Raw genomic sequence first — 20,540 nt, forward strand, 5'->3', positions numbered from 1 at the left:
GCTGTCTTATGGATGTAATCTACATTTCCTGTCTACTTGTAAACCACGTATTACTCATAAGTTCCCCAAATCCAAGCATCCTGCAGAATTCAAAAGAAGGCAGTAACCTTTTAAACAACAAAGCAGAACTGTTTAACCTGGGAACAAAGTTTTTATTGAATGTATTTTTAAAGGACACATGAATCAGTAAGTGGGAATCTGACTTCAAACATCTCGTCTTTAAATTTTGGCTGAAGTCTAGAAGCTATGTAGCTTAGTCAAAGCAGTGACCCTATCAAACCCTATCAAAAGTCATGGAACCAATCTATTTTCCAGCCTCAATACTTAGTTCTGTACCCGTGAAATTCACCCATGCTTACCCAGCCACACACATTCTATTTAAATCTGAAGATTGGATTTCTAAGGTATGCCCTTTTGTCTTTTCATTAAAGGTCAGAAGTAGCACATTGTGTTTAAAGTCACAGAACTGTACAACAGAAGACATGGAGATGGGATCATTTCACACCCAAATTCCTCAACACTACATGTTATGGAAAGAGAGCAAAGAGAGAAAGAAACAAGCTAGAGCTTACTGTACCTCCTGAGATCATTCTTCCTTTTTCCCACCTCTGAAAAGATTCAGTATGTAGCATGTGAATCAAATGACTGGTTACACAATACTAATAAGGTTTAGGAGGTTTCCTAATACACAGATGCTCAGATACAACGTAATATAAATTATGATCAGCTAAGGATATTAATTACCTCACAACTAAAACTGGCCATTTGGTGTAGCTTTTTTCTCTGTATTAAACGCACTTAAGATAAAGAAGGAAACAAGAACCCATTTTCTGAAGACCCTACAACAGACTTAAATATGTCCATTTGTTCCTAATAGGTCAACTCGGGCAACAACACTGAAGAAAAATCAGATTATCAAGACTTATTTTCAGTATGTTTCAGTGTATTCATACTGTTCTTAATAGTAACAATGCATTTTTTATTATACAGCATGACAGTCAAGTAAGTGGTAAAAAATATGAAGAGGCATTAAAGCTCATGTACAATCAAAGTGATTAAAGCATATTATGTAATGAGTTACCCTAGTTTTCAGTATGTTTGTTATTCATTTAATAAATACACAAAATTTGATATTTTACTGTTCACCCACCCAGTCAGGATGCATGTTACCACGGTATTGCTATGCCTTCATCAAGGTGTGACATGGAAAGAAATCAATTAGTTAACAGCAGATACAGAATAAATACAAGAATCCTAAAAGCAACTTACCCCTGGTCTGGGCAGTGATAGGTAGACACGCTTCTCTCCTATGAAGAACACATACGTTTACACCAAGATTTGTATTCAGATTTTAATCATGAGATCACATGCCTCACTCCATCCCTCCTTAAGCTGCAGTACTACAATAGCAACTTACTTACCTGTAATTCCTGCTCTTTGATTATTGCAGAGGATTCCCCCTCTGTCTCATGCTTCCAGAGACAGACAAGCCAAGAACACTGCACTGTTCAGATTTTAGCTCTCAGAAACCGGCAGATAAGGTTCTCTGAACAGTTTCCCTCAGTATGATTTCTGGTTCCCTGCATGCAATCCACAAGCAAGTAAAGCAACTCTCTCCAATAACTATCATTAAATGCTATCACCACACGCACTCATTTTGTTCCAAAGTACTGAATATACAATGGTAGTTCCACATAAGGCTGGCATGGGTTGGATGGTCTAAAATTTTGAGTAGGCAATGCCACTAGCGAGAAATACCTAGGCAGGTTTTTCTACGTAACGCCAATAAAATTCTCATGTTGTACTGTACTATACGTATCCTTTGCGCACTGTACCTTATAAGGAAAAATGTTCTGTAGCAATTGACACACTTATTGAATTATTTCTTATATCCCCAGGAGCCTCAGATATTCCAAGCCTGAGCAAAACAAACGGAGAAAGAAAAAAGTCCTTCTAGGTGTCACCTAGAAGTAGTAAGAGGAGTTTATCAGCAAGAGGAAACAGTGCCTGGGCTAGCAGCCTAGGTTTAGAGCTCCAGTTACCAGAAGACTTAATTATCTATCAAGACATATTTATTACAATAGATTCAGGAGAAGAAAATCTGATAAATCAAATAAAAATAAAATAAAAACTTAAAAACTAGTGAAAAACAGATTTTACCTGAAGAAACAATGGGCTACTATAATGGATATCGGGACCAGGTTTGCATAGACATGATGCACCTCGACAGACAAAGGACAAGCAACAAACCCCACTACAACTGCTATTTCCTCCTCTTGTATCAGCTCTTACAGAAATTCCATTCCGAGTCCTCAGAAGACAGTTCTCTTGTGCATTCGTCATTTTTGAAAGTATGCTCTTTATCTCCTGACACCACAGAAAGATTATGTGCTCCATGTCTAGGCAACTAACACCTAAAAAACTAATTTCAGTAAGTTGACAAGTGTCCCTCAACCCTCTTGATAAGTATGAAAAATGTAATTCTTCCCTAAGATCACCTCTTCCTTCCCCTACCCAGTTTGGCAAAAGATGAAATGAGCTACCAGGGCACAAGGTGCCTAATTATTTTTTTCAGAATGCAGTTATTCAGAATTGCCCAAACATGCATTCAAGCAAGATTTTTCACCAAAGGCTGACAAAAATTATGAGAAGTGACTTACAACATTCTATGTATCAAAACATCAGCTAAAGGGCATGTAAGACATGTCAAGAACAAACACCAACTTGTAAGTTTAAAATGCCGTAGCATAAAAGATCTCCTTGCTGCTATGTAAAAACCTGTTGTGCCATGTTTAAAAACAAGCAAAAAAAAGTTCAAACACAGAAAGCTTTGACATAACAAATGTAATACAAATGCATACTGAGAGGGCATACTACTCACTCATACAAGGTGGGCATTCAGAATTATGGAAACCAAATGGAAAGAGGTGGTAAACAGAAATAAAAAAAAATTACTTGGTTTTGCTCTTCAAGCAATTCCCATTATTTGGCTTTACAAGGTTTATTTGCTCACCATATTCAGAAAGAGGAAGGATCTCACCGTTACCGGAACATTTAATAAAAACTCAAAACACACACACACAAAAACCCCACCTCACTGGACCCACAGCTACCAGATCTTTCAAAAGCGCAAATCAACTTGGGCCAAAGATAATCCTACTTCATCAGAAAATATTAAACTGTATCGGTATAATCACAGAATTTATATTTGATTCAATTAATAGAATACACATACACTTTTTTCAGGTATTTAAGTTCCTTAGTTTGTAAATCAGATCTTTGCTGTAATAGCAAAAGGCTTTTTGCAATATTATGATCTTCCTTTCATTTATTTAAGCCTGCCTTTGTTTTTCCTAATGTTTTCTCAAACTCATTTTTCCTCTAAAATTAGTTTTTATTATTTTATCCTCTTTGCCTTCCCATTTTCTGCTTTCCAGTAGTATCAGTCACGGTCTTCCCTCCAAAATATCTCTATTTCAACTTCTAAATTCTGCTTTTGATCTCATTTCTTACCTGAGAGTAGGATGACTGCATCCCTGCTTCACCCTTCTTTTTAGTACTCTAATTTCTACGTTGTGAAATTCTGCTCTGTACCCCCTATTTATCAGCTACAGCCCTCCCAAATCCTCATGGTCACTTAACTCCTCTCAAATCAAACAGGCAAAACAAAACAGAAGGGCAGAAAAAGAAGTTATCTTCATAAATCATTCTCTCACTTCTGATCATGCTACAAGGGATCGATCAGAGGATAATCCAACACATTCTTCTCCAGCCTGTTGAAACCAGAAAACTGGGGGTGGGGGAAGAGACTGGCTGACATCCAGCACATTGGAACAATGAGAGGTACTTTCATCAGGTGACTGATCTCAAAGTGCAGGAACCACAAAGTTGAGTATCTAACCTAAACTAGCAATTCTGAGAACAAACCAGAGCCAACCTCCCAGCTGAGAGGAGCCCAGCACTCTCCCCAGCCCAGCCCAGTTCCAAACACCAGCTGTGCAGACTGGGCTGCCTCACCGCTAGATTAAAGCGTTTCAGGGTTAAGCAAAAGGCAGCCGACTCTACCTCACTGTACAGCTCTGCATAGCACAAGGGACATTTTCAAAACACAGGTGAGGATTACTGGGCTGGGCTGTGCTCACCTACCCCCCTACCTCTAGGTGCATGTGCACCCCACTCCCCCAGACCAGCCCGTTTCAACTTGGGCGCAATCTAGTGCAATTATACCAAAACTGAGTTTCATTTCCAAGCAAAATCTGGCTCTCTACGCATGCAAGTTTTGAACCTCAGTATGAGAAATACCTAATTTGCTGATATGAAAGGACCACTGGATAAGGAGTTATGCAATTGCTTGTAAAAATAAAGAACCAGTATAAACAACGTGAATCTAGTGTTATCAGAAAAATGCTTTTTTTATTTGATGTGTCCAGCACATTCAGTCACCATTCAATTTTTGCCTCATAAGCTGTATTCCGAACTCTCTAACAAAGCCAAACATTTAAATTGGTAGTACAAAAATACAAGTTCTTAAACTGAGGAGGAAAAAAAAAAAATATATACCTTCTAACTGTATTTCTATCTTTTGGTACACACAATCACATTCTACTAGGAATAAAGCACTTGTTACATTTTAGTCTGTAAAATCAAGACACTTTTACCAATCTCAACATTAAGACAAGTATCATGAGTTATGAGAAGAATAAAACCTTATATAATATTGTGAAAATTGTGTTTGGAGGCAAAAGTTTTGTGAACGCCACTCTTATGATCTCTTGGAAAACAAACATTTTAGTTTATTTATGGGGTCGTCAGTCATGTTTTCAAGGAGGAAAAGAAATGTTGAAAGTGGCAATGTAACTTTAGGGTATTTTCTGGAAGCAAAAAGGTGGGAGTGTTTGGGTGAGGTTTTTTCCTTTCTTTTCTTTGACAAGAGTCACTCTGAAGTCCAACAACAGAACACAAGCAAACAAAAAGGGATTAGCCCACAGTAACTGAGAAAAACTTTGTAAAAGATAGGTGGATATAGGAGACCACATTATTTCTAAGGAGACAACTGACAGTTAATATGAAACAGTTTAGATTCAGAGAGGTCTCTTACCAGGCCAGGACACGAGAGAAGGAAAATGGAGACAAGATTTCTTAAGCATCGTTTTGGCAATACAAGACCTAATACAAGCCCAAGGCCACATAAAGAAAACGAGCTACACTTAATATCTTACCAATGGTATCAGAACACTTTATGCTGAAAGAACAACTGAGAAAATAATAGATGCTAATTAGAACGAACTCATCTGGCGATGCCGAACAGGAGGAGATAGTCTTCATTGCACCCAGACCCACACACGCACACTATAGCCTCCAACACGCGCAGCAGCACCTACCCATTCACTTCTCTCTCCTTCAAGCAATGACATGGGGTTGCCTTGTGACATGATACTTCAAAGAAATTGGAAAGCACCACTTGTGGAAAATATCTGTTATCTGCTGTCAACAGCCACAAGAGAAGAAAAAGTTGCTAACTACAGGAGTGGTTGGGAATCTGCTGCAATACTTCAAAAAGTATTTGTTTGGAGAGCCAAGTATATGCTTTGCTGTGGCCACATGATTTATTATTAATATATTTATTACTATTTAAATATAAATATGTATACACACACATATATAAATATATAAAAAGGTTATGATTCAATCCTGCTAGACCATTGTATGAATATGAAAAAATAAATTACTGCATGATCAGCCCTCCAAATTCCAAATTTATTGTAACACATGAATATTAGAGTAATACTGTAGTTTAAGCTGTATTATATAAAATTTAATGCTACGTTTAAAGGAAGTCAGTATGCCCTTGGCTCTCAAAACAAAGCAAAAAACCACTGAAAGTTAAAAGGCCCATAAACAGGATCTCTGCTTGCTACACATCTTTACATGGCATTCCAGACCAAGGTGGAAGAATAGACAGGATAACAATCATGTATTTCCTTTAACAAGTCTTCAGGCTCAGACACACGTTCATCTAGGAATCATCAGCAGCAATTTAAGACATTGCGCTCTGTGGTTGGTTGTTTACTGTCCTCACAACAAAGCTGGCACAAAAGAACCGCTTACACAAACACCTGATCAAGTACAGGAAGTTAAACTGACAAAATGAACTCTAAAAATGAAAAAAGGTCTCATGTTAATAGGAAGATGAAGTACTGTAGTGATAAAGTGTCATCTAACCTGAATAAGGATTGACTTTTTCTGTATATTAGATACAGAAAAATGAAGTCCCTGTGTTTAACTAAACCTAAACTTTTAAACCTGAGTGATTTTCTTAAAAATACAAGACATTCAGTATTGTTATATATTACATTCTGTCTGTATGCAATTACACCTTAAAGACTGAAACAAACACGTAGCCACAAGTAGTATGACAGGCTACACTAAAGACATCATCTGAAAAAAACCTGTTAAATAAAAATGAAAGACAAAATGGCTTCCATTTTAAAGGTAAATTACCCTATGCTAAAAGTAAACAGAGAATTATTTTCCTAAGATTCCAAGGTTTTCTTCTACATGTTGTATAAATACCAATAAACTTACCAACCAAAGAAAATATCCCAAGATTGTGCAGAGTCGTCAGAGATTCCATCCAGGAGAAAGGACAGCAGTTTAAAAATCAAATAGCTACATTCACTACATTATGAAGCGAATACAAGGCAAGGTGACAGTATAGAATATATATGTATATATATATATATTTTTTCCAGAAACACAGGAAATAAGTTAAATGTCACACAATTTAAGTTATATCTTGATAGTCAGGAATAGATATGTCCTAGACAAACCAAAAGGCAGGATGAAAGCCCTGTATCCCTAATATTCGAACACTGCTGGCAAAGAGCTCTGTCAAATACTTTTGTGTCCTTTGAACAGTTCCATTTGATTTTGCTGGAACTAATCACAGTGTGGAAATTTAAACATACCCGATTTTACACAAATCAGGCCTTTAAATTTTCGGCTGTTTTTTCTTTGGAAAAAAATCCAATAAGCAGCCTAAGTCAACATCTATACAAAACCAATGGATTTGGATATTGCCACCTAGATTCCACATTGCCATATGGGATGAGGGACTGTTTATTGCGCTCTTCTCTTAAGAAAATAGTATTTCCGAAATGACACTTAAAATTATTAGACTATGTGGTTTGAAACTTACATTTTTCTATTTCTACATGGCATTCTTACCTCTTCTTCCTTCAAACACATCGTTGATTTCTCTTAACAACATAGACATGTCACTCAGTTGAGACTCCCAGGCCTCACAGAACACCTCAAGATTTTCTTTTGCAATCTTGCTAGATGGATGTAATGCCAGTGTTTCTGCAGCAGAAATTATCTGTAGAGAGAACAAAATATTTGCTATTGGAAGTCCTAGTACAGCGTTGCAGATGAATTCACAAATGCCTTCACACAGGCAAAACACAAAATTAAACTGCTACTATAATGTCTTTGTAGTGTATTCATTTGACATTTGCAGGCTTGATGATCTTCCTCATGCATTCCTTTGGATACTGCCCAACACTGAAGCGTAACTCTTACTTAGTGCTGCTTCGAACCGTTCGATGTTAGGTCTCAAAAAATTTCATACAAGTAACATTTATTGATATATGTCCAGCAGAAGTGGTGAGATAAAAGCTAAGCATACCTGTGGGCCAGTGACCTGAAAGGTATCTTCTGCATGTATACAAGTAATCTCAAGGGGCTCAGTTCCAGAAACATGCCTCAGTAAGCGACACATCTAAATATTTTTTATAAAATTCAAAAAGAAAAGAACGGTAGAAAATATAAAATTAGTAGTAAGAAAAGGTGCACACACACACAAACACACAGTTATTTATAGTCCTTTCAGAAACTTACTGGGGACCACACAGCTGGGTGTTTCTCAGGGGATATTTCCGATAAAAACTAAATTTACAATAAACATTTACAATAAAAACTAACAGGGCTAAATCCTGACTTGGAATATGTAGAAAATCACCAAAAGAAAGAAAAGTCTTTATACATAAATACAACAGCAATTTCCCATATTTGTGACTGAATAAACCTGAAAGTAATCAGACACCTAAGGAACTTGGAAAAATTGTAGCACAAATGATTTCACCAAAACAGGCTTACTCAGCAATTAGCAACCATGTGAAAAATTTAGTGTTTTATCATCCAGAGGACTGAATTATCTTTGAGCAAATCAGTGTAAAATTAAATCTATAGAAGAAATACTGTTTGCTTTCACAGTAACCGAAATGTAGTCATCTCCCCCCCCCCCCCCCCCCCCCCCCCAATAAGATTAAGAGTGAACTTTGAGCGGAGAGGAACACTGCTGTTTTCAGATCAAAAAGAGAATTTGTAAGACAGAGACAGCAGATATGAAACCAGCTGCACTGTCCATCATCAGAAATGCCATAAGGCTTCCTATACAAAAACTATTTAATCTCATGGTTATGCCTGAAAAAAAAAAAATAAAAAAAATCAGTGTCTCACCAGGATACTAATTAGTCACAGAAAAAGGGGACATTAAAGCTGAAATTAAAAATCCACAGTGCTGACTTGCCAGTCCCAGAACTTCAAGGGTTGCTTCTGCATATTCATACTTCTGGGCCAAATCCTCAAGCCCACATGATACCGGAATTTTTCAGAAATTAGCGAGTGTAAGATGCCATATAAGTATAGCTGCTGGCATCACCATGTTGCAGATCAAAATGAGGTATCTTTGTAGGTCTCCTACTGGTACAGTTACATCTGCTCATCTGAGACAAAAGAGCAACAAGGTACACAGAGGGGAGGCAGCCTCCGCAGCCATGGTCCCTCAGTAGTCTTGGAAGTCCTATTTGTTCACGTGTATGAATACTACCATACAAAACCACAAATGTATTAGTACATGAAACATGCACTGTTTTTCACAAAGGAGAAAAGATTTTTAATGACTGACAAAAACTACACGAGATCTTCAAAAGAGTCAAGTTCACTGTATTAAGAAACTTACATTCCCAGTATTCTTAAAATTGTGTCTTTGGATTCAGCTGTTGCTGGATGCCTACTGCTTGAAAGAAAAAGGCTATCGTCTCTACTTGGAGCTAGAAACCTGTTTTTTTTAATGACTATTTTAGCTCCAGTATATACATGCAGATTGAGTCTAGATCCAGGAGAACTAGATCTCTTCATCCCTTCTACAGCAACTGTATGCCACAGTGACAACTCTGGCTCAGACCCTACCAAGAACAATACAAAATTAAACAGTATACTAGGAATTCAAAATAAAATAAAAGACACAAAACCACAGACCAAAGCCTTCCTAAATAATAGATTAAGGCAAATCCAGCCACTCCGATCTAAGTGCCTTACAAAATGAAAGCAGCCATGAACTCACCTCCACAAGTTGTTCTTTCTGCTCTGATAGCTTGCAAGTATATTCTGCTACAGCTTCAAGGTTTCCTTCTACTCCTGTGATTTTTAATGCTTTGAGAACCATATGATCCATATGGTATTTTAGCAGATCTGCTGCCAAAGATGTTGCTGCACTGTGGACCTTGAGTAGCATTAAAATAAGAAAGAGACATAAACCTTGGAAGGAAAAAAATTCATCCAGTACCATGTCAAATAAACTTAAGAGACAGATTGATTTTTCAAAGAAGCAAAAAGATGCGCTATCATGAAAGCTCATATACAGCCTGCATATTGGCTGGGGCTTTAATTCTTCAATTACTATTCAAAGTAAAAAGATAAAATGCACCACACTCAAAAAGAAAAAAACAACCAAATATGGAGAGAAACAAAAGAGCAGCTGAGCAAAACAAGGATATGATCACACTGCGGCTTTCTGATGTTACAGCTGGGAAAAAAACCCAGGTGCATGAATTTGCGGGGCACCAAGTTCAGCATAATCACGGCACAATAGCCACGCTACCTCTCATGAAGAACACACATTAAACTGTGTGAGACAAAATGAAGTCACTCAGCACCTGAGTTTATAATTCATTAGAAATTAAGTTCCTATGAATAAGTTGAATTCTCAATGATGCAAAGAAAAGCTTGACTATAATCAGCTTGTGACACAGCCTTAAAAAAGTAAAAAGCGTCTTTTCTGCAAGGGGACTGAAGCCAGAGAAGGGTCTTGGAGAAGTCTCAGACACTCTCCCTATATCCCAACAAGCAAGCAGAAGCTTCCCTTTGAAACACAACCATAAATCCAGGCAGACTTTCAGACACATGGATCTGCTGAAACTCTGCTGTGAAGGACTCTGCTTGATAACAGCTATCAGTGACAGCTGCTGCTAGTTCTAGTGACTAGTCATAGGAGGTTTACCTATGCCTTGTAATCAGCCCCATTTTAAAAGCGTAAGTAAAACCAAAATAGCAACCTTTTTAGAAATAGGAGGGCATTCTGGTAAGACGATTATAAGTCTTACAATATTATACGCACTTTGTTGGACTGCGCTGAATATACAACAAAACTTGCCTGTTCAAGAAGAAAGTATTTTTCAAGTTCTTATGAATACAATGAGCCTCAAATTGTGACACTGGTGGGCCTTGACACTGGAGAGGAAAGAACCTTTACTAGAAAGATATGTTGAGGGTTTTATTCCACTGGGCTCTACTATTTTTACCCCCTTCCCAGGCAGTACTTCCTGTGCAGTCCAGAATTAAGTTTTTGTTTGCTTGGTATTTTTCAGTTTCATGCAAGAAATCTGAATTGTTGCCTCAAAACCTGCTAAAACTGTTTTTTAGAGGGGGAAAAAAAAAAAAGCTATGACAATGTGTTATAAAGTATCTATAAAGCATTACTTGCATGCCATTAAAAATTAGCATAAATCACTACCCTCAGAAATGGAAGTCAGCTCTGAAGAAAGGATATCTGCAAGGCTTGTAGTGTTAAGAGTAGGAACAAGTAATTCTCATTTATATATAGGCCACATAGAGATTACCTTTTCATTAGAGATTCTTTTCATCCTGATCTAAAAAAGAAATTTACTTCTACTTAATGCTGTCTCTGATCATTCAGCAGGAAAATCATCCCAAGGAAGGAACATACATTTTGTTTCTTCCATAAAGTGACAGAGATGGGAAAGAACTACTTTTAACAAGGCTGTCTTGTGTCTTCAGCCACCCAGCTCTCACAACACTTAAATTTCACCAACAGGGATCCTGGTTGCTACGCTGCAGCACCCAAAGTCAGACCGACAGGACAGTCCCCCTCAGCCTTTGTACAGAAGCATGGCTACTCTGGGATCAATCCAATCACTACATAGAGAACAAGGAAAATGACATAATACTCTGAATTTACTTGCAGAGGTAGCATGAATCCTGTGCATTTTAAAAAAGTTCTTACTAAGTAAGCTTTTATACTTTACAGGTCACCAAACCAAGTCACACAGAACTTAGGATTTATTAGTTTAGAAATTCACACCCACTCAATTTGCTCCACAATTTCTATGACAGCATGCTATGTTTTCACCTGCATTGCTTTTAATATGGAGCTACATCACAAGGCACAGGTAACCCACTACTTTGTGTATTATGCCACTTCTGTTAGCTGGTTTACAGAAGGTAATTTTCTATTACTGTAAGCTGACAAAATTCTTGTAAGTGTGATAAATGTGCAGTCTTTGTTGCATGATATTTTCATAAATAGAAACCTGTGGGCAGGATGATAAGGTAAGATTTAAATGTATGGAGCTGCAAGAAAAGTCAAGATACTAATGATTTCTTCCACATACTATATTCCAGCCACCTTCGTCTTTATGGTTTATGAAATTACATAGTTGCATGCTACTTCGACTGGGAACCTTTTCTTCTCATTCAACACATGGGAGCGATGTTACTCAAAAAGGATGATCTTAAGTTAAAGCAGCTGAATGTCACTCCAGAAAAGCTCTGCTACTGACTTCCTACATAATGTTGACCAAAGAAAAAACTATTAATCAAAGTGCACAAATTATGTATCCTCCATCTTCTGGGAGCCCAACACACTGCCTGACAGCAGAAGCACAAGGCACGTAACCGCAACTGAAAAATTCAAAACACTGTTCAAATCTTCTGGACAGCTGCAGGAATTATATTCCAGAAGACAAAATTTCTCATTTTGCCTCTATCAAAAAATATCCAGCATGATTTTTTTTGAGCAGTCAGGGTTTTCCAATTACAGCTCCTGAGAGCTCAGTCTACGTGAGTTCACCATACTTCCCCAACATCTTTGTACTGCTCTGTAGCCTAGTATTGAAATCCTCACTGTTCTTAAGTCTCCATTTCTCCATCTGTTTAAAAGGAACAATAACATGAAGTAGCTGAAAAGCTATCCGAATGCTTTGCAAATATTTTGGAAGCTGTCGGGCACAAACAATTCTGTATTTGTCTCAAATCTGTGGAACAGACAAGGCAGCAATGCTATCCATTAATGGCAGGGGGAGGACCCTGATCAGCAAGTACACTCCATCCCACGTACCAAATGAGGCAGCTATCTTGTATGCGCGGAAGTTGATACCCAGCATGCTTGCATTTAGGAAAAGAATGACTTACAACAGGCACAGCTGCCAACTGTCCAGAAAAATACCTGAGTATAAGGCACTGTCATAGCAAATTTCTGCTATAGAAATCAATAGAACAGGTTAAGTACAAACAAACAGCAAATGTAATTTATTCTTTTAAGCACACACTACAAAAAAAGTATTCAAAACAGTAATGCGTGCATCCCCAAGGGAAGTTTAGCCTTTACATTTAAAGTACTGATTATATACATAGTACTTATTTCCAAACGTCTTTTTTTTTTTTTTTTTTTTTTTTTTTTTTAATAATTGTTGTCAGAGTTAGGAAACATCCTGTGTATCCAACAGATTTCTAATCGGTTCTAAGTAAGAACAGAAGATAACTGCATACTAGCTCCCTGATGGAATTCTGATTTAGCTAGCCTTGTCTATAAATAGATAATAGCCTTTTTGGGTACAGTATCCTATTTTACAACTTCACATACTACAAGAAATAAAAGCTTGTATTCAGTTTATGCTTGCTTAAACTAGACTTACCTCTCTTTTAAGTTCATTCATGCACTGGCATGTTTTTAAAATGGCTACTTCCAAGTCTTCCATGAGATCCTTTGTCTTCTGATTTTGCTACAAGCCAAAGAAAGCAACCAAGATTACATAAAAAAACCAGCAAATCTCGCCTTCATATCGTGTCATTCTTCAAGTTGCTTTAGAAGACAGCCTTTTCTTTCTAGATGCAATGTCTTCATTTGCACATCCTGTGTATAGTCTACCTGAAAAATTCTTTTATAGAAACATCTATCACCACATCAAACCTAAAAATAATAGTGATGCAAGCTAATTGACTGTTTCTGTTCAACAGGAATTTATTTTTAAAGCTCTCAGAGCTTCTTTTGAGGAAAAGGGCTTTCTTAAGCTTTACAACTTCCAAAAATCTTCTGTCTAAACATCCTAAAGTAGAGCAAACAGTTTGAGGTACTTTTAATTCTTTGGGTTTTTTTAAATAGAAACGCCATTTTAAAATAAAGTGGTACCTAAAACATTATACCAGATGCTCTATATTGAATTACAAAAAGGTTACTTAAAGCATCCTTGTAAGACTTTAGGTCATCATCTAATTCAAACAGGTGCAGTAGCTGAGAACATTTTGTTGAGGTAGCTTCAAGACAGAGCTCCCACTTCTGCAAACAGCACCTAACTAGGGAACAACCCAAACATCAAGAGGCACACGCTGGAAAAAGAATTAAGTATCAGTGATTCTGCATTCTTCTCCAAAATATATTGGAAACTATTCTCCTAGGTGGGACCATTAACACAGCCACAGCTGCAAAGAAACGAGCCCCTCGGAGCCTAAATTCACATAAGACAAAGGCATAGACACAGGGACCCTGCATTTTATTTAAAGGAAAAAACACCCACCCAAGCTAATATGATAATTTTCTCAGGTATTCTCATCTGTTCTAAGTCTCAAAGCTACCTGTCCCTCAAATATAACGCTCTCCTTAAGTGTAGCAACACAAAATCACTTTTAAAACAAGGAACATGTTTTGCACTCAGTAGAGTGTCCTTTTTATTACTTGTACTTGCTTAATGTGCACGTTTGCTCCTTCTACATCAACTTTTTTTTTTAAAAAAAAAAAACTACACAAGTGAAGGAATTGCTAGCCAAAATAACGTTACAAGAAAACCTGAACAGGACAGCTGCTTGTGATCTTATGAGCTCAAACACACACAGAAGGGATTTCAGAAACATTTAAAATTCGATCAACAGCATTAGATTACCTGTTGCGCTCCAGCTAGTTTTCATTAACATACAATAATACAAAGAAGAGTAGACCAGTGATGTCAGTCTAATTTAGACGACCTAGGTTACAAGACACTTCTGTTCTAAAATACACTCTTCAAAGACTCACAGTTACTCTGCTTGCTAAAGGGAAGTATGGTGAGTGGAAACTGAAATAATTGGGCACTAAGATCTCTACATATCCCTCAGGTCATGTATCCAAAGGCATAATAATTTAATTTTTTTTTTTAATCAACAAACCCATTTGAATAACATTAAGTCCCTCAGGAAACATTCACCCTCCAATGAAGCTACAGAGCTGAAACTGAAAAGCCACTACAGTGAGCTGATGGTATTTTACCTGCTTACTGCATTTTCAGTCACAGCTGGGCTGAGTGATTTATTAATGAAAATACTTAATGCATAAGCACACATGCAAACCCAAGTATTTTCACGGATCTTATATATGCATAGTGTTGTATGCAAATTTATTTAGAGGTAATCGTTTTCCACCAGTAGCAGAGCTCAGAAATACCGAGTGTAGTAGTTTTGGCTGGGACAGAATTAATTTTCTCCACAGCACTTGGTACGGTGCTGTTTTGGATTTGTGATAAACACAGTGTTGATAACATGGGGATGTGTTAGCTCTTGCTGAGCAGTGCTCACACAGCTGCCTAACAAGGTTCATCACCACGACCAAGCTAAACAAAGTTTTAGTTTCTTATAGTTATGAGAGCCTGTGCAATGAATATTCAAGATGTTCCTTCTTTGTAATAACAACAGTCTGTATCATCAGTAAGAGTTACATGCTCTTCAAATTGTACTACCGTGTTACGAACACTTGACTGCAGCATGTGATTCTAAGAGGAGAAAAAGAACAAAAATGCTTTCTCATAATACACTCAGTTAAGTAAGTATCCTATACTAGTACACATCTGCCATACTTCAGAGTATTGATAAGATTTTGTGCTATATTTTGCCCAAGGAACAAGACTGAAAGCAAATCAGAATCAAAAACAGAAACTGCATTTCCACCTCTGATTTTCCTCCCCCTTTTTATCTTGTATCATCTTCAAGGAACGAGACAAGACAAATGAAAGAGGGAGACTTAACGTGTTTCTTTAAAAAGGAAAACTACAATCATTTCAATCTTGTAAATTTTTTTTACAATTTAATATTAATTTTACAAATTTAAAAAAAAAAAATTGCCTGTAAGTCTTAGTATCTCTTTCATCTCTCTCCTTTCTTCACAAGATTAAAATCAGTCAATTTTTTAGAATAGTTCCCTTTTCAACAGCTTGTTTTCAAAATCTGTTGAAAACAAGAAATCGAAACTATGGTCACCGCCATGGGACCAACACAATAGATGTCTCTGAACCACTCCACCAGAAGACCTAACTGTTTAAGACTGTGCAATGATACCTCCACTCACTTCTTGTTTCCACTTACAGCTTTACTAAAATAAGCCTACCACCACTAGTAGCCTAATTTACCAGCAAAGAAGCAATGAAGGAATACCACTAGGGCAGGGGGAGGACAGAACACACTGAAGCTGCAGAAGCACAGAACAAACTCTGGCTTCCTTGATCAGCTGTCACTGTGAGGAATACACACAGTTCTCTCTTCCTAGACCAGAAGAAACACTGCATTAAAATTTCTTTCCAAAGTAGAGGTGAAAAGATTTACTTTGCTAAAAAGCTCTTACAGCTTGCATCCACACTGAAACCAGCTGCTCTAGTTCCATTTTAGCCTGTTTAGACAGCTCCAAAATGTGTTCTCTGTGCTCATGGCTGGTATAGGCAGAGTCTGTGAAGTCCTCCGTATGTTCCAGGATAACTTCCAGCATTGTCGAAAGGTTGTCTTTTGAGAGAAAATAAAGATTCTCACGAAGACCCTCCACCTTATTCTGAAAAATAAGCATATACATCCCTTGAGAATTTATGTGGTTATACAGTTGTGACGCAAATGCAGAAAGCAGATGCATCGTTTTAAATTTTATTTTTCTCCTCACTGCTCTTTTTTTGTTACTCGCTTATTTTCAAAGTAATCCAACAATCTGCCTGTCTCCCTACCCCCAGTTTAGGGTTTGGGATTTTCTTTTTAATGTAATAATACCATCAGCCAATTACTGGCCACTTATCAGAAGCAACAGCAAACACATTACTGTTCTACTAATGTCAATAAAAAGTTTTTAAGTTCAGTAATTTCAGAGATTGTGTATTTAGATTTTGTTTGATATTTCCACATCCACATAATCTGTTTTGCCTATTTTTCTAAAAATTTACATGTAGCAAATTGAATACTTTGAGGCACTTAGCAAAAATTTCAACCAAACTCTAAAGGGGGGTGTGTGTGTGTGTTATAAATAAATAAATAAAATAATAATAAAATCAAAGTGACAGACTAAATAAGGCATAGCTGTTCATTAACCAATTATGAAATTCAGAAAAGCCTTTATGAGGAAAAATCAACTAAGCTACAAGATACAACTTCAATTCATCACGTTTCCCTTGAATGACATTTTGCTCTTTTAAATGTTTGGACGACTATTTTTGTGTGCAGTTTTAAAAATACTACCAATTACAAAGGAAGAATTCTTCAATAATCATTTTAAAGAAGTTCTGATCAGTATGCTGATACTTAAAGTTTATTCAATGTCAAGGCATCACCTCAACAAAAAATTGGGAGTTCTGAATGCATTCTGATTCAGGAGGAGACTGCAAGTATCAGAAGGCATATTTTGGCAGCGACAATGAAATCATGATTACCTCTTGTCAGATTCTCTAACATTTGGGGACAGTTATTTAAGTTAACTGAAAAGTTAAGCTGAAAAGATGCAGTTCCCCCATGCTGAATTTAAAAATATTTTTTTCCCCAAAATTCTAGTTTTGAGGTTGTGTATTAGGCTGTAGAAAACACCACTTTTTCCACTCTTACCTTGAATTCTTTGATGCCAGAATATATACTGATGGGGGCCATCTCATTTTCTCCATTTGGTGTAGAGTCAGTTACAATTTCTATTACCTGTTCCAAAGCTAATCTCATTCGATGAAAAACGCCATCTTTGTTTATACGAGCAGATTCACAGTCTGGATGCCTCAGACAAGTCTTTTTAAAGAAAGCAAAGTAAGTATTATGAGAGAGTACACATGCAGTGTAGCAAAATTAATGTTTCTGGCCAAGCCAAGTCTGCAGAATGCATTAGAATATAATGAATTCTTTCTGTTAAACTAGCATTGTGATAATCAGAATTCATACCATTACTCAGAATATAAAGGTTTTCCTCTACTATTTACTCTGACACCCTTCTTCACCATGAAGTTTTATTAAAGTGGGGCTGAGAAAGAAGAGTCAGCTATCCCGCCAGATGCCATGCTTTGTGATTTATACAAGTTGCATAGGAGTGCTCATAGTCACTCACCTTTGAAGCAGTTAGAAGCATCATGGTGCACTTCTCAAGAACAGCCCTAGACGCTGCCATTCTAGCCTTTTTCTTCTCATCCTTCAAATCCTAAACACCAAATGAAAAAAAAAAAAAAAATGAACTGACTATTACACAGTATCTAAAATGTTAACTATCTGTGATCCTGGAAAAGAAAATTTCTTGCTGATGGACAGGGTTGTGAGAAAGCTTCTTTATGTCTGACAACTGCTATTTTCAGCCTAACTCATGATCCAGAGCTTGCTTTTCAGACAAGTTTTAATTTATGCCTTTATTCTTGGCTCTATTCAATTCAGATTTCAAAGAAGGAAGATCTCAGAGATACAGAGCTTATGTAAACTGTCACTAATTTTGCTACCTTTATCATATAGCATTATTCATAAAACAGAAAAACGAGGGGAAAAGAATAGCTGACTAAAAATTTTCTGAAGTGGGGGGAGGGTAAGGCAGAGACAGAGAATGCCAGCTTTTCATTGTACTGCAGTGAAAGAAACTTAAATCTTTTGTCTGCTTGAGTGTTACATTTACTACATAACAGGTTAAAAAAACAGCAATTCCTCTGTAGAAAGGCATTATGTACAGAAACTTTTCAAAAACTCTCCAGGGAAAAGGATATACCCACAAAACTGAACTAAAGCCCCAGAAAAGTTCATCAGAAGGAAAGAATTTAGAGTCCAAATTGGGATGGGGGTAGGAGGGAGGGGAGAAACCATCAACACATCAGAAGGTCTAACAAAAGGAAGAATTACAAAGCTACAACCAAGTTCTTCTCGATGCTCGAAAAGAAAGCTGAGTGCTGTTTGAGTGTTAAACAGGCAACTGAATGCCACCAGCTGAAAAGGGAACAGAGTACAGGATGGAATTAATCCTAACATACCCTAGATTAGCAAGAAACCCCAGATAAATCAAAGCAGCAGTCTGTTTTGACATTTTTATAAAAATCTTATTTAGCAACTACAGAAAATCTTTAAGATCAAAATCACCACATTAAAAAAAGTTCATTTCTGAGATTCTGACGTTATACTCTGAGAAATCTGACCACACTCAAGTTTTCTAGCATACTAATTATAATTACAGTAAGGAAAAATACTTTGAAGGCTGTTTCCTCCCAATAAAATCAATAGTGCCACATAGCCTACACACTGTGAAGTGAGCACATCAAGAAAGTGCACATCTAAAAAGCAGTAATGAAACACACTTTCCAAAACAGTTAAGTAGGAAAGGAGGGGAGAGCCAAAGACCAGTTAACATTGAAAATCAATGAAAAACAGTTGAAAAGATTATCACTTACTAGTAATGGCAGCTTTCTCTTTCCAGGGAACAACTGCTATGAATATTTCAGGGAAAACCGGAGTTAATTTCCAAGCAGGTATTTCCCTTGATTATATATAGCTTTTCCAGAACTGATTCTTTGATACTGAGCATGTACTTAGCAGACTTGGAACACATCAACAGTAAAAGGAGATGCATGAGGTGGGCACGTTGTTCATACAAATTGAATTCTGAAATTTGCTCGACATTAGGGACTTTGTATATCTGTATCAGACCCTAACTGAGTTCTGAAAGGAGGATTTGATTGCCCAGGGGAAGTAAGCAGAGCTCACAAGAGAAGCCTTAAGCCTCAGCAAACCTTTTGTTTTCATGGAAGTAGCAGTAAAAAGCTTTCTGCATGAATGAAAAGCTTTGAAAGAGTAGCTGCGTGCAAGAAGTAAAACACCATGACCCCACCATAAAAAGGTTTTGACCCGAACCTGGAAAACTATTCCATAATACTAATAAAAACCCGAGTAAATATTTTATTAGGATCTAAAGATTTCATGTTTGGAGTTTTCTAAAATAATTACTCTGCTTTCAGATCCCTTCATTATGTGCAAACATCAAATGTTTCTGTCAAGTAAAAACAGACAAATTATCTATCAGAGTAATAAGCCAGAAAAGTTAGAGCCAAAGGACAGTGACTGAAACCAAAGAACATCTCAAATAACACGCACACAGGCTTCTGGAAGATACACAGATCAAACAACACAGTGATATTTCTCAGGCTGAGCTGTAAAGTCAAAAGATGTCCTTTGAGTGGAGCAAGGAGAAAAAGTTAGGTTTCAGAGATAGGACACCAGCAATTGTTTTGTAATAGTTAAACATCCCAGAACCACCCAAATCTTCTGGTGAATCAGATTAAAATTACACCTTACAACATCTCTCACAGCTTTTAATTAATACTTACATTTTGCCGATCTCCAGTTAAATGGGCAAACTCTACCATTTCATTTCCAAACTGGCTGAATATTTGTACAAACTCCTGGAAACTACTGACTTTTTCTAGTTGTTCCATTGTTGCAAGAACCTGCAAGATAAGCGAAAATACCGTAGATTATTAAGATGCTAAATAGAAAACATTATTACTGAACTAGGAATATCATTATTTGCAGACACTTCTAAATTGTGTTGTTTAAAATTTATATATTTTGTCACTATTTAAGCATTAATAACTCAACAGCTGGAAATCAAGTCTGAATTAAAAATCATGCTTCATCCAAAACGAGTCATTTATTGTCAGCCCTCAAAAAACATTTTCCTCACTCTTCCCAGTATAAAGAGTAGCAGTATTACAGGATTCAGTTTCCAGATTTAGCAAAAATGTTAGTCACATTAAATTTAAAAACATAAGTGCTTGAAATTAATATACAGATTATATCCCTATATTGTAACTCAATTTCAGAGTTCAATTTTGGATGCTTAGCTTTCATAGTTTAAAACCACAGGTGCAGTCAGACAGGTGTTCTAACAGCTGTGTGCATTT

General features: G+C 36.9%; 1 protein-coding gene across 1 annotated transcript in view; it reads right to left on the bottom strand.

Moving 5' to 3' along the window:
• The window catches only part of CTNNAL1 (catenin alpha like 1), a 58,758-nt gene that overhangs the window by 8,084 nt on the left and 30,134 nt on the right, over positions 1-20,540 (bottom strand). Inside the window, exons 4-12 of the mRNA XM_056333713.1 lie at positions 19,965-20,084; positions 17,720-17,809; positions 17,236-17,406; positions 16,004-16,204; positions 13,056-13,142; positions 9,407-9,565; positions 7,688-7,780; positions 7,228-7,378; positions 1,270-1,307 (exon numbers count right to left, since the gene is read on the bottom strand). Coding sequence (XP_056189688.1) covers positions 1,270-1,307; positions 7,228-7,378; positions 7,688-7,780; positions 9,407-9,565; positions 13,056-13,142; positions 16,004-16,204; positions 17,236-17,406; positions 17,720-17,809; positions 19,965-20,084 — 1,110 coding nt within the window. The remainder of the gene's footprint in view (positions 1-1,269; positions 1,308-7,227; positions 7,379-7,687; positions 7,781-9,406; positions 9,566-13,055; positions 13,143-16,003; positions 16,205-17,235; positions 17,407-17,719; positions 17,810-19,964; positions 20,085-20,540) is intronic.

This window comes from Falco biarmicus, chromosome 3, assembly GCF_023638135.1.
Source record: "Falco biarmicus isolate bFalBia1 chromosome 3, bFalBia1.pri, whole genome shotgun sequence".
NCBI classification, from domain to species: Eukaryota; Metazoa; Chordata; class Aves; order Falconiformes; family Falconidae; genus Falco; species Falco biarmicus.